This window comes from Maniola jurtina, chromosome 26 (genome assembly GCF_905333055.1).
Source record: "Maniola jurtina chromosome 26, ilManJurt1.1, whole genome shotgun sequence".
In the NCBI taxonomy this organism is placed as follows: domain Eukaryota; kingdom Metazoa; phylum Arthropoda; class Insecta; order Lepidoptera; family Nymphalidae; genus Maniola; species Maniola jurtina.
The window spans coordinates 6594132-6607033 of NC_060054.1; the positions used below are offsets into that span (position 1 = coordinate 6594132).

The 12902-nt window shown below is 39.1% G+C and overlaps 2 protein-coding genes across 6 annotated transcripts in view; both read left to right on the forward strand.

Annotated features, from left to right (window-relative positions):
- Positions 1 to 12902, forward strand: part of LOC123878311 (zinc finger protein 345-like) — a 349298-nt gene that overhangs the window by 255480 nt on the left and 80916 nt on the right. The window lies entirely within an intron of this gene.
- LOC123878323 (zinc finger protein 2 homolog) overlaps positions 1 to 12902 on the forward strand; it is a 364832-nt gene that overhangs the window by 609 nt on the left and 351321 nt on the right. For 3 of the 5 annotated variants that reach the window (XM_045925498.1, XM_045925495.1, XM_045925497.1), the window contains exons 2-6: positions 370 to 544; positions 1541 to 1633; positions 2403 to 2537; positions 3422 to 3880; positions 4747 to 4801. In XM_045925498.1, the coding sequence (XP_045781454.1) occupies positions 370 to 544; positions 1541 to 1633; positions 2403 to 2537; positions 3422 to 3880; positions 4747 to 4801 (917 nt within the window). Of the gene's footprint in view, positions 1 to 369; positions 545 to 1540; positions 1634 to 2402; positions 2538 to 3421; positions 3881 to 4746; positions 4802 to 11281; positions 12522 to 12902 lie in introns of those variants that run through there. The other 2 variants (XM_045925499.1, XM_045925496.1) reach the window with 2 other exon arrangements.

Consider the following 12902-nt stretch of genomic DNA (forward strand, 5'->3'; position numbering starts at 1 on the left):
TAAACTGTTAGGCCGTGAAAAGGTAACAGACAGACACACTTGCATTTATAATATTATATTAATAGTATATAGTATAGTTTTTTTTTTTTTTTCCGTTACTTTAGTTTTTTGTTGTTTATGTTATTTTATTTCTCTTTTGTTTCTGTTATTTATTGATTTTGTTGTTGATGTTATTTTATTTTTTGTTCTTTCTGTGTTTCTGTTATTTTTTCTGTTGTTTTTGTTATTTTATTGTTTAAAAATAGGATAAAATGTAAAAAATAAATAAATGAGAGAAAAAAAAATATAGTATAGTATGGAAGTATGGATGACTTTTATAAATCTCACTTTGTGAACCCTCCATGGTGAACTACAAGTTGTAATTTCCAGGTTTCCCAGTGAAGATTGCCTCCGTGATGCTTGGCTCAGAGCCATTGGCAAACAAGACAGCCATCTACCAGACTCTGCTGTGGTCTGCTCACAGCATTTTCTTAATGATGACCTTTGTACTACGGAAAGTGGCTCTAGGCAAATTCGTCCTGGTGCTATCCCCTCCATGGTGCAGGTAACTCTATCATTAAGTTTATATTAGGGGTTAAAGTATGAAATTGCCGATTTGTACTGAAAAATAAAAATTCGTTTTTTTTTTAATTTATTTAATCAAAATAATTACCATTATTGTCTATACATTGCTGCCATCTAATAGGAAGCTCATTTATGCCTTTGCGATAGAACTCTGGTGATTTAGATTCGACAAACTGTGTGAAAGCATTTTGCACTGCCTCCTGAGAAGAAAACTTTTTATCACGCAGAAAATTGTCCAAATCACGAAAAAAATAGTAGTCTGTTGGAGCAAGGTCTGGCGAATATGGAGGGTGACGAATGGTTTCTAATTCCAGTTCCTGTAGAGTTAAAACGGTTTCTTGTGCTGTATGAGGTCTCGCGTTATAAATAGATAGTATATTAACAAACCAGGAGTGAAACTCAATAAAGATATAAGAATGAACAAATACAACCCTTATTACTTGATCAAGGCTTGATACCCAACAAAACTCAGTCACTGCAATGTAACAAATTGATATAACATGTCTGCACACTCCGACTGTTTGAGCCAAAGAGTCCAGAACCCTCGCAGGCCATTCGAAAGATAGCTTTCCGAGATGGCGCTACAGTCGAGTTCGTAAACACATTACTGACAGACTAGCCGATGCCCGCGACTTCGCCCGCGTGGATTTAGGTTTTTCGAAATCCCGTGGGTACTCTTTGATTTTCCGGGATAAAAAGTAGCCTATGTGCTAATCCAGGATATTATCTATCTCCATTCCAAAATTCAGCCAAATCCGTCCAGTGGTTTTTGCGTGAAGGAGTAACAAACATACACACACACACACACACACACACACACATACATACAAACTTTCGCCTTTATAATATTAGTGTGATGTTCCATAAACTTCCATTCAAAAAGGCGGCAAACCCAAATCCGCTAACAAGTAATTCCTAGACTTGTAAGGTCCATATTCAGTGTTCAAAATGTAAATTATAATTTTTTTTTTCACAGGTCTGCATGATATGCCTCGACACTCGCAGCAAGCTGTTGCTAATGAGTAAATACAACCTGGATGAAGCATACCAACACTTAGTGGGACAGCCTGTAAGTTGTATATTTATATGGCCCGGGGGCACTACCGTGCCCCCAGATCTCAATTATATAATACTAGAGGACGCCCGCGGCTTCGCCCGCGTGGATTTCGTTTTTTTTTAATCCTGTAGGAATTCTTCGATTTCCGGGATAAAAAGTACCCTATGTCCTTCCCCGGGATGTATCCCAAGTCTACCAAACATTAAAATCAGCTCAGTGGTTGGGCTGTGAAAACGTAGCAGACAGACAGACAGACACACTTTCGCATTCATAATATTAGTATGGAAGTATGGATGTATGAAAGAAGCAAGAATGAAAACCTTTTTATTAGACCACCATTTCTTTCTGATCCTATCCCACGCTTCATGGAGTTGGCACATGTCTTCTTCCATTGACTTCTGTTATCCGTCAACATATTATCCACCCCTATTACACGCATGTTCTTTTTCATCTGATCCATCCACCTTTTCTTTGGTCATCCTCTCCACTTTTTTCCTTCCACTTGCACAATTAACATACTTCTATATTCCGATTTTGAATTCGGTGGAATCCTTACACCATTTATAAACATTTGGGGTGTTATTTGTATGAAAAACAGGGTTACAACCAAAAAAAAATTTAACTCTGCTTTTCCAAGATAAAAAGTTGCCTATGTCAATTTCCGGGATGTAAGCTAACTCTGTAAATTCATCAAAATCTGTTAAACTGTTGGACTGTGAAAAACTAACAGACAGACACTTTTGCATTTATAATATCAGTATAGATTTATGTATTGTTTCAGCTGTGTGATCAAGGAAACCTAAAAGGAACACTTTGCATACAATGTGCTCAGAGATTAGTGAATTTTAACAAATTCAGAGACAAGAGCTTGAGAGCCCGTGCCCTGATGATGGAGCTAGTTGAGAAACATGAATTAGTGAGTATGATTTGACTTTGTCATTCACACATGGAACTACTGTTGTAACCATGGCTGTTTGATATCTATAGGCCTCAAAAAAACCGGCTAAGTGCGAGTCAGACTCGCGCACTGAGGGTACTCAGGTATTTTTTCCAATATTTTACACGTTAAATCAAAAACTATTATACATAAAAATAAATAAAAAACTGTTTTAGGATGTACGGGTAAAGCCCTTTTATATGATACCCCACTTGGTCTAGTTAACTTATTTTGAAAATTGAAATGCATTTTAATTTTTTTTTAAATGATGTATGTAACCACAAATTCGCAGTTTTCAGATTTATTCCTGTACTTGTGCTATAAGACCTACCTACCTGCCAAATTTCATGATTCTAGGTCAACAGGAAGTACCCTAGGTTTCTTGACAGACAGACAAACACACAACAGAGTGATCCTATAAGGGTTCTGTATTGCTTTTTAAAAACCGATAAACCTTGGGGGTCCCAAGATGCTGGAATCACACCTCATACTGTAAAGCACAGCATTAGCTCAATGGTTATAGGAGCAGACTGAAATCCGAAAGGTCTGCGGTTCAAACCCCACCCGTAGCACTATTATCGTACCTACTCCTAGCCCAAGCTTTACCCTGGAGGGGATAGGAGAATGTTAGACCATTGATAGCCAAACTGTTAGTCAATAATCAATTTAGAGCTTCGATAGCTCCACGGTTGAGGACCTGACTGAATCCCAAAAGGTAGGCAGTTCAAACCCCACCCGTTGCACTATTGTCGTACCCACTCCTGGCACAAGCTTCCCTTAATTGGAGGGGAAAGGGGAGTATTAGTCATGATTAGCATGGCTAATATTCTTTATAAAAAGAATTAAAAAAAAATTTCTTCCAGATATCAATGCAACACATGGACATATTCAACGAAGTAAACAATCAACTGAAACATAACATTGTAAAGACAGTATTAGACCCCGACCATTGCAATTTGTACATAAATTCTGACACAGACAAACAGCCAGACGTAACTGCATCTGTTGAATCAGTTACTATAAAGAATGAAGCAAATGTTCCTATGTCAGTTGACGAAGATTCTCCACAAAATGTGGCAGTGAGACACGATACTGAAAAGGGTTTCAATATCAACTTGGTTGTAACCAAAGAAGAATATCTATCTGATGAAGAACCAAAGCAGCTGTCCGATCCTCTCTTCGTGAAGCCTTCAACGTCCAAAGACCCAGTCGAAGAACCGTTGGCACCGGTCAAGTATGAAATCACGTTTGAATGTTCCATTTGTATGGAAGAATTCGCAGATGAAGACACATACAACTATCATATGTCTATGCATATGGAGGTAAGACAACTTATTAATATACTAGACTAGCTGATGCCCGCGACTTCGTGAACAATGATGCAAAGTTCCTCTATCGATTTAAAAAAAATTACGCAAATTGGTTCAGAAATCTCGGAGATATCATTGCATAGGTAGAAAAACACAACTCCTCCATTTTTAAAGTCGGTTAAATAGTAGCCTATGTTACTTCTTGGTTAATCCTCTACCTGTCTGTGAAAGTCCCGTCAAAATAGGTTCAGCTATTCCGAAGATTAGCCTGTTCAAACAGACAGTCACTTCAATTTTATTTATTAGCATAGATTAACTTATGCCCGCAATTTCGCCTGCGTGGACTACACTTTCTGTGCTCTTGGAGCGAGAAAGGATTTCATATCCTATGTAGTATGGGCGTAATATGTCTTTGGGTAGTGTTTGATCTGGCCCCACTGTACTATAATATGCTATGCCTAGTTGAAACCCTACTGTTTACTAAGCTATTACACTGATCGCGAGCAATTTGCTCTTATTCATTGAGGAGTTCTGTTCTCCATCTCCGAAGATATTCATCAGATCTCCACCAAATTTATATGGGACCACCATTTCAAACAAAAAAAAATATTTTCCAAATCGGTTCGACGGTCATTGAGTAATCGGTGAACATACATTACAAAAAAAAAAGATTCCGACGAATTGAGAACCTCCTCCTTTTTTTGAAGTCAGTTAAATACACATTCTGTGAAAATTTCAATTCTCTACCTATTACGGTTTACGAGATACAGCCCACGGACGGACAAACAGAGCAGGCTTGGTATTAGAGTCACTTTGGCACAATTCGGGTACGAAACCCTAATATAATGCAGAAATAATGGGTTTTGTTTTGGTTACAGGAGAATCAAAATCTGACTGAGGAGCCGAGTGCTGAGTTTGGCCATTCTTCTTCGGGTGAGTACAAGTTTGTATTATTGTCGAACCTGGATAATTGTTGTCTGGTCTGGTCTGGTGGGAGCTGGTCTGGGCTGGTGGGAGTATTGTTACCATATGACAAGTATTTGCTGCATTTCACAGTCATATTCCGCGTTTGATAGTCATTGGTCGCATTTGACAGTAATTTGACGCCTTTTACACGCATTTGACAGTAATTTGTCGCATTTGACAGGTACGTTATAATTTAGACAGGCATGCAGCTGGCCTCCAAGGCAGCCATTTTTGTATTCGGACTAATGAAAGATAAAGATTGACATAATTTACTGTTGGTCGAAACTAAAACTAGGATAGGCATCATTTTCAGAGTAGAAACAGGTGAAATTAACGGCCGTATTCACAATCATCACTATGAGGTCTCACAGTGTGCTCGAACGCATAGTGTAGGTTCCACCAATCAGATCATTCTAAATACGTGATACAGTAATCTGACTGGTGGAATCGACACTGTGCGTTCGAGCGCACTATGAGACCTCATAGTAACGTTTGTGAATACGGGTGTAAATGGTTTTCTTAAAAAAAAACCTATATTTACGTCGATGAAGTCACGAACATCCTCAATGATGTTATAAATAAAATCTACATACAAAATTAATTACAAATTAGCCCTGACTGCGATCTCACCTGATGGTAAGTGATGATGCCGTCTAAGATGGAAGCGGGCTAACTTGGAAGGGGTGTGGCAGTTTTTATTAAACCAAAACCAGCATAGGCCTCCCAGCAGACCTTGTATAATATAGTACATAACCCTTTTTAACCGACTTCCAAAAAAGGAGGAGGTCGGAATCTTTTTATTTTTTTTTTATTTTTTTTTTTTATGTATGTTCCCCGATTACTCAAAGACCCCTGGACGGATTTGGAAAAATTTTTTTTTGTTTGAAAGGGTATACTGTGCAGGTGGTCCCATATAAATTTGGTGAAGATCTGATGAATATATTTGGAGATGGAGAACAGAACTCCTCAATGGATAGGAGCAAATTGCTCGCGATCAGTGTAATAGCTTTGTAAACAGTAGGGTTTTAACTGGGCATAGCATATTATAGTACAGTGGGGCCACTAAAAATTGTGAAATAAAAAATTTTCAAAAGAAAAATAAAACCGACTTCAAAACCACAAACACTAAAAAGTAAAAAATAACTTTTGTTTAGCTACACTTGTAATGTGCCTAGGTATGAAGTCGGGCGAGCTTCACTCTTGGATTTCTAATTTTTGTTTCAATATGCTCGCTCGACTTCATACCTAGGCACATTACAAGTGTAGCTAAACAAAAGTTATTTTTTACTTTTTAGTGTTTGTGGTTTTGAAGTCGGTTTTATTTTTCTTTTTTCTAGAATTTAGCTCTCTTATCCAGGTTCGACTAGTCTTATACTTCATATTCTTGTATGTGTACACTGTACTGGGCATAACCAGAACGCTAGCAAAAACGAAGACAGGTGATAGTACTGATGATAACTGGTAAAAAAAACTACATTTTTTTTAAATCCTGTATTTTTTAAAGTTATATATTTATAAGTTATATATTGCAAATAAAACATCTGACTGACGCTAGAGGTCAACGAACTTTCCGAAAATAGGTTACTCGAAGTCAATGACGCGTCACAGGTGGGGCATTGACTTGAGTTTTGCACGCTATACAATGCGGGTTTGAAAAATACTACGGCCGTATTCACAAACGTTACTATGAGGTCTCACAGTAAGCTCGAACGCATAGTGTAGGTTCCACCAATCAGATCATTGTAAATTGACGTGATACAGTCATCTGATTGGTGGAACGGACACTGTGCGTTCGAGCGCACTATGAGACCTCATAGTAACGCTTGTGAATACGTGTGAATTACTAAAACTACATAAGGCACGATTAAGGCAAATGGTTATTGGATTGTGTGACGGGTAGTATAATAATAACGATTAATTTTTGGTAGCGTTCTGGTTACACCCTGTATGTAGAATTTTGGTAGGTTTTCAGGGAGCCGCAAACGACCGCAAGAGCCGCAAAAGGCCGCAAGGCTTAGTACAATTTTGCAATTATCTAAAACATTATTCGAGTATCGAAATACATTAACATCTTTATTTGTTGCCTTCGCTCTCATACCCGACTTTCAATGCGCCCTATGCGTTTGAATCTTGTTGTCAATTCCTGTATTGATTTGCGTGCCTTTTGCGGCTTTTAAAGGTTGTCCAGTGACTATCATGGCTAACAAAAACTATGATACTACCCTCATTATTACAATGGAAGATAAGAATTATCGTTTTTAATTTTAAAATGTTGCCAATGTGTTACTGCCTTTAATTGGCGACAAAAAATTAATAGTTAGATCCAGAACTATAAAAAATAGCATTTTGTAATTGGGCGTAACCTATTCATTGCCTAAGACTATTTTCATTGATATGTATGTTTTATTTGTAAAAAAAAAAAAATTTGCGGTGATAATAGTTATTAGATGATGCTCGCGACTTCGTCCGCTTGGATTTACTTTGTTTAAAAATCCCGTGGGATTTGTTGTAGTTTCCGGGATAAAAAGTAACCTATGTCCGTCTCAAGGATGCAAGCTATCCTATAGTACGGCGACAGGTTGAGATGGCAATCCGGGGTGGGCACTCCGCACATCCCACGCGTTAACCCGGTGCGAAATGGCGCGGGTGACGTGCGGGTGTGCGGGGCGTCCCCCCGCCTCATACCTATCTCGACCAGTTGCGTAATATAACTCTCCTTTTCATCATGATTAGTACAGCGGTTTGGTTGTGAAAAGGTAGACAGACAGACAGACGCTTTTGCATCTATCATCATCATCGACAATAGACGTCCACTGCTGGACATAGGAACTGGTCTCTTGTAGGGACTTCCACACGCCACGGTCTTGCGCCGCCGCTATCCAGCGGCTCTCTGCGACTCGCCTGATGTAGTCTTTCAACGCTGAGTGAGTCCGGAGTGAGGTAGCCATTACAGCACTTTGGGACCCCTATGTCTCTTATTTTTGAACTAGTCCATTGCCACTTCAGCTTCACAACCTGTTGAGCTATGTTGGTTACTCTGGTTCTCCTACGGATCTCCTCATTTCTGATTTGATCACATAGAAAAAACTCCAAGCTCTCTCCATTGCTCGCTGAGTGACTGAGCTTTCTTATGAGCTTTGCATTTATAGTACTAGAGAATGCACGCGACTTTGTCCGCGTAAGTTACTGTTTTTAAAACATTCCATGAGAACTCTGGTCTTCAGGGAAAAAACGAAGTCGGTCTCCTGAGTTATCTCAGTACCAAAATAGATGTTTTTTTTTAAAACTTACATCCATGTATCCCGTGGGAACGTTTGTCTTTCCGGGACAAAAGTAGCTCATGTGCTTCCCCGGGATGCAAGCTATCTCTGTGCCAATTTACGTTGAAATCGGTTTAATAGATGAGCCCTAAAAGCTAGCAGATATACATACACTTTGGACTTGCCTTTACACAATTTTGAAAAAGCTAATAAAAGTATGTTCCTGAAAAAAACTTCACAATCGAAGATTATGTAAATAATAAAAGAGCGTGAATTTGACCTGCAGCTCGCTCCAGCAATGCGCGGGACTGCAATTACTTTTATACATGGCATGATATTGTATGTCAAATCTTTGAAAAGAGCAACCGCCGAGTTTCTTGCTGCTTCTTGGTAGGAAAGGCATTCCGATTCAGTAGATGCATTTGACGATTCAAAACTACCTGTAAAATTTTGATTGGATAAAAAATATTTTTATTTATTTATTTAGACACACTTTCGCATTTATGATAATAAGTATGGATTTTTTTTATCTCTCCGGTGCAGTGCTGACTTACAGGCGTCGTGGTTCCATATGTGGCATGTCCCGGGGTTGATTCTTGGTTAGGTCGTTAAAAAAAAAAAAAACAAAAAAAAAATTAAATCGCTGTGATTATTAAATAGAGGCTCTTCCAAAATACTTAAAATCCACGTCCTTTGTTAGTTTTAAGTGTAACAGCCATTTCAAATTATCGATTAAACTAAAAAAAGCACGTCAAATAATGGTGACGTCACATGCCAGTATTTCATATACGACGTTTGGTAAAAAGATACTAATTTGACTAGTTGGCAAACACCGGATCGATTGGTCTGGTTTGGCGGGAAGCTTCGGCCGTGGCTAGTTACCATCGGGGCAACATTTTAAAATTAAAAACTAAATTCAATTCGGAAATGTATCATGGTTCATGAATTTAGGAGGTTTATCTTACTACTCGGCCAAGCTAAGTTTGCACCTCGCGTCGATTACGTCACACTGACGTTCAGGTACGGTATGCTAACCGTACTGACCCGACAAAACGACCGCGGGGAAGTGGGAGAGGCGCCGCATTGCAGCGAGAATAGAATAGAATTTTTAACCCCCGACCCAAAAAAAAGGGTGTTATAAGTTTGACGTGTGTATCTGTGTATCTGTCTGTGGCATCGTAGCTCCTAAACTAACGAACCGATTTTAATTTAGTTTTTTTTGTTTGAAAGGTGGCTTGATCGAGAGTGTTCTTAGCTATAGTCCAAGAAAATCGGTTTAGCCGTTTGAAATGTATCAGCTCTTTTCTAGTTACTGTAACCTTCACTTGTCGGGGATGTTATAAATTAATTTACACTTGTATTCAAATTGTATACTTTTACAAGTGCTTTTGAATCGTCAAAATAATTTACCACTGGTTCGGAATCCCGTTCCTACCGAGAAGAACCAGCAAGAAACTCGGCGGTTGCTCGAGATGCAAACTTAGCGCGACAGAGTTATAAATTGACCCAACCGGGAAGAGAACCAGAGACTCGCTCGCGACGACAGTGTTCGCACCGCTGCGCCAGAGAGGTCGCATATTGCTAAGTCACACAATCGTGGGTCCCGAGGTTTAAATTACAAGTAGCGTCACGGATCTAAAGCAGTGTCTACTGGCAATAAAATTTACAGTTAGCGCCGGCTCTTTTCTTTTTTTTGAACCCGACCCAGAAAGAGGGGTGTTATAAGTTTGACGTGTGTATCTGTGTATCTGTCTGTGGCATCGTAGCGCCTAAACGAATGAACCGATTTTAATTTAGTTTTTTTTTTTGTTTGAAAGGTGGCTTGATCGAGAGAGTTCTTAGCTATCATCCAAGAAAATCGGTTCAGCCGTTTGAAAGTTATCAGCTCTTTTCTAGTTACTGTAACCTTCACTTGTCGGGGGTGTTATAAATTTTTAATTTACACTTGTTAGTGTTTTTCACGGGGAAGGGTGACCGATACCCGATGTCCGTGTCGGACCGGAACGGGACGATTTCTTAACATGGTTGCATATAAAAATAATAACATACCGACAAAATATATGGGTCGTTACGTCCCGTCCTGTCCGTATATTGGGTCTCTCTATGTTTTTAGGGTTCCGTATCTCAAAAGGAAAAACGGAACCCTTATAGGACCACTTTGTTGTCTGTTTGTCCGTCCGTCCGTCGTGTCTGTCAAGAAAACCTATTGGGTACTTCCCGTTGACCTAGAATCATGAAATTTGGTAGGTAGGTAGGTCTTAGCACAAGTAAAGGAATAAATCTGAAAACCGGGAATTTATGGTTACATCATTAAAAAAAAAATTAAAATGTGTTTCAATTTTCAAAGTAAGATAACTATACCAAGTGGGGTATCATAAGAAAGGGCTTTACCTGTACATTCTAAAACAGATTTATATTTATTTTTATGCATAATAGTTTTTGATTTATCGTGCAAAATGTTGAAAAAATACCCAAGTACGGAACCCTCTGCGCGAGTCTGACTCGCCCTTGGCCGGTTTTTTTTTATTGCGTATGCTGCTGCATCAGAATAGATGAGGATGACTACTCAAATTTCAAACCTATTTTACCCCCTCAGGGGTTGAATTTTCTAAAGTCCTTTCTTAGCGGTCATAATAGCTAACTGCATGCCGAATTTCAGCCTGATCCGTCGTAGTTTGAGCTGTGTGTTGATAGATTAGTCAGTACGAAAGTGTTTGAATGCTGGTTTGTCTTTCAATTATGCCGCAAAGAAGTTCGGCGTGATTTTTTGCTTGGTTAAAGTAAAGGTCTGGAAAGTGTTTTAGGCTACTTTTCATACCAGAAAATCAATAATTTCCCACGGGATTGTTGAAAAACTAAATCCACGCGAACGAAGTCGCGGACATCAGCTAGTTGCAAATAAAACATCTGACTGACACTAGAGGTAAACGAACGTTGCATAGATAAGTGCCGCCGTGAATGACGCGTCGTAGGCGGGGCGTTAACCCCGAGTTTTGCACGCATCGCGGGTATGAAAAATACTAAATCACTAAAACTTCGTGTATAAAGCAACTAGTTATTGTTATTGGATTGTGTTTATGAAGTATAATAATAACGTAAGGTTTTGCCAGCATTCTAATAACAACCTGTATAGTGAATAAAAAATCATATTTACCAAATAGTATTAAAAAAACATTTTTCGTTTCAGTCGCTCCCTTGAACGCTAGTAGTGTCAAGAAAAATGTGTTAAGCGCGAGTGAATGCATACTAGGAATCCTTCCTCTGACGCATCATCAGGAAACCTTTGCGCCGGTCGCTAAAAAAGTATCACAAAAAAGCAAATCAAACGAAACTAACCCTGACGATAAAACATTCACATGCCATATTTGCAATGCGCAGTACAAACACAAACTTAGTTTGCACAGGCATATTAGAATACACACTGGTAGTTACCCATATTCTTGTAAGTTCTGCGATTACAAATGCATGATTAAGAGCAGTCTAACTACACACGTCAGAATTCACACGGGTGAAAAACCTTTCACATGCGAGACGTGCAAATTCAGATTTGCAAGAAAGTGCGATTTAGTCAAGCATATGAAGATTCACACTAATGAAAAGCCTTACACGTGTAAAATTTGCGAGTTCAGATTCAGACTTAAAAGCGGGTTGATGGAGCATATAAAAACCCACTCCGGCACTAAGCCTTACTCGTGTAAATTGTGCGAGTATAAGTCCACGAGGAACAGCGATTTAGTGAGGCACATGAAATCCCACACCGGTGAAAAACCCTTTGCATGCGAGTTGTGTGATTACAAATGTATACGGAAGTGTAACCTGACGTATCACATGACCACGCATACGAGGGACAAGCCGTTCACATGCGAGATATGCGAGCTGAAGTTCTCGCTGAAGACTAACCTGCGCAGGCACATCACAGTCACTCACACTGGCAACAAGCTGTGAACCCTGCTTGGTAACCAATCGGACAAGTGCGAGTCGGACTCGCATACGAAAAGTTCCGTACAAGATAACACTTTATAATTTTTTTAATTTTCGTGGCGGCCATTTTGAATTTTTTATTATTTGTTGTTGTAGCGGCAATAGAAATACACATTCTGTACAAATTTCAACTCTCTGTCTATTACGGTTCGCGAGATACAGCCCGGTGACAGACAGACGAACGGACGGACAGACGGACGATTTAGTGAGCCATATGAAATCCCACACCGGTGAAAAGCCATTTACATGCGAGTTGTGCGAGTACAAAAGTATACGGAAATGTAACCTGGCGTATCACATGACCACGCATACGAGGGACAAGCCGTTCACATGCGAGATATGTGAGCTGAGTTCTCGCTGACGACTAACCTGCGCAGGCACATGGTTACTCACACTGGCAACAAGCTTTGAACCCTGTAAAGTTAATTAAAAATCAGAGAAGTGCTAGTCGGACTCGCATACGAAAGGCTGAACCTTTGAACAAGATAACACTTTAATTTTTTTTTTAATTTTATGGTTAAAGAACTTTTGAATTTTTTATCATTTGTTTTTATACCGGCAATAGAAATACACATTCTGTGAAAATATCAACTCTCTATCTATTACGGTTCACGTGATACAGCCCGGTCACAGACAGACGAACGGACGGACAGGCAAGTTCATAAGAAACAGCGATTTAGTGAGGCACATGAAATTCCAAGCGAAAAGCTCTTCACGTGCTATTTTTTTTGACTCGTGATTTTTAACGGCAGTCTGACTTTACTAGTTAATATCTAATATCTATACTTAATATTATAACACTGTGTTTGTGTGTATATTACTTTCAT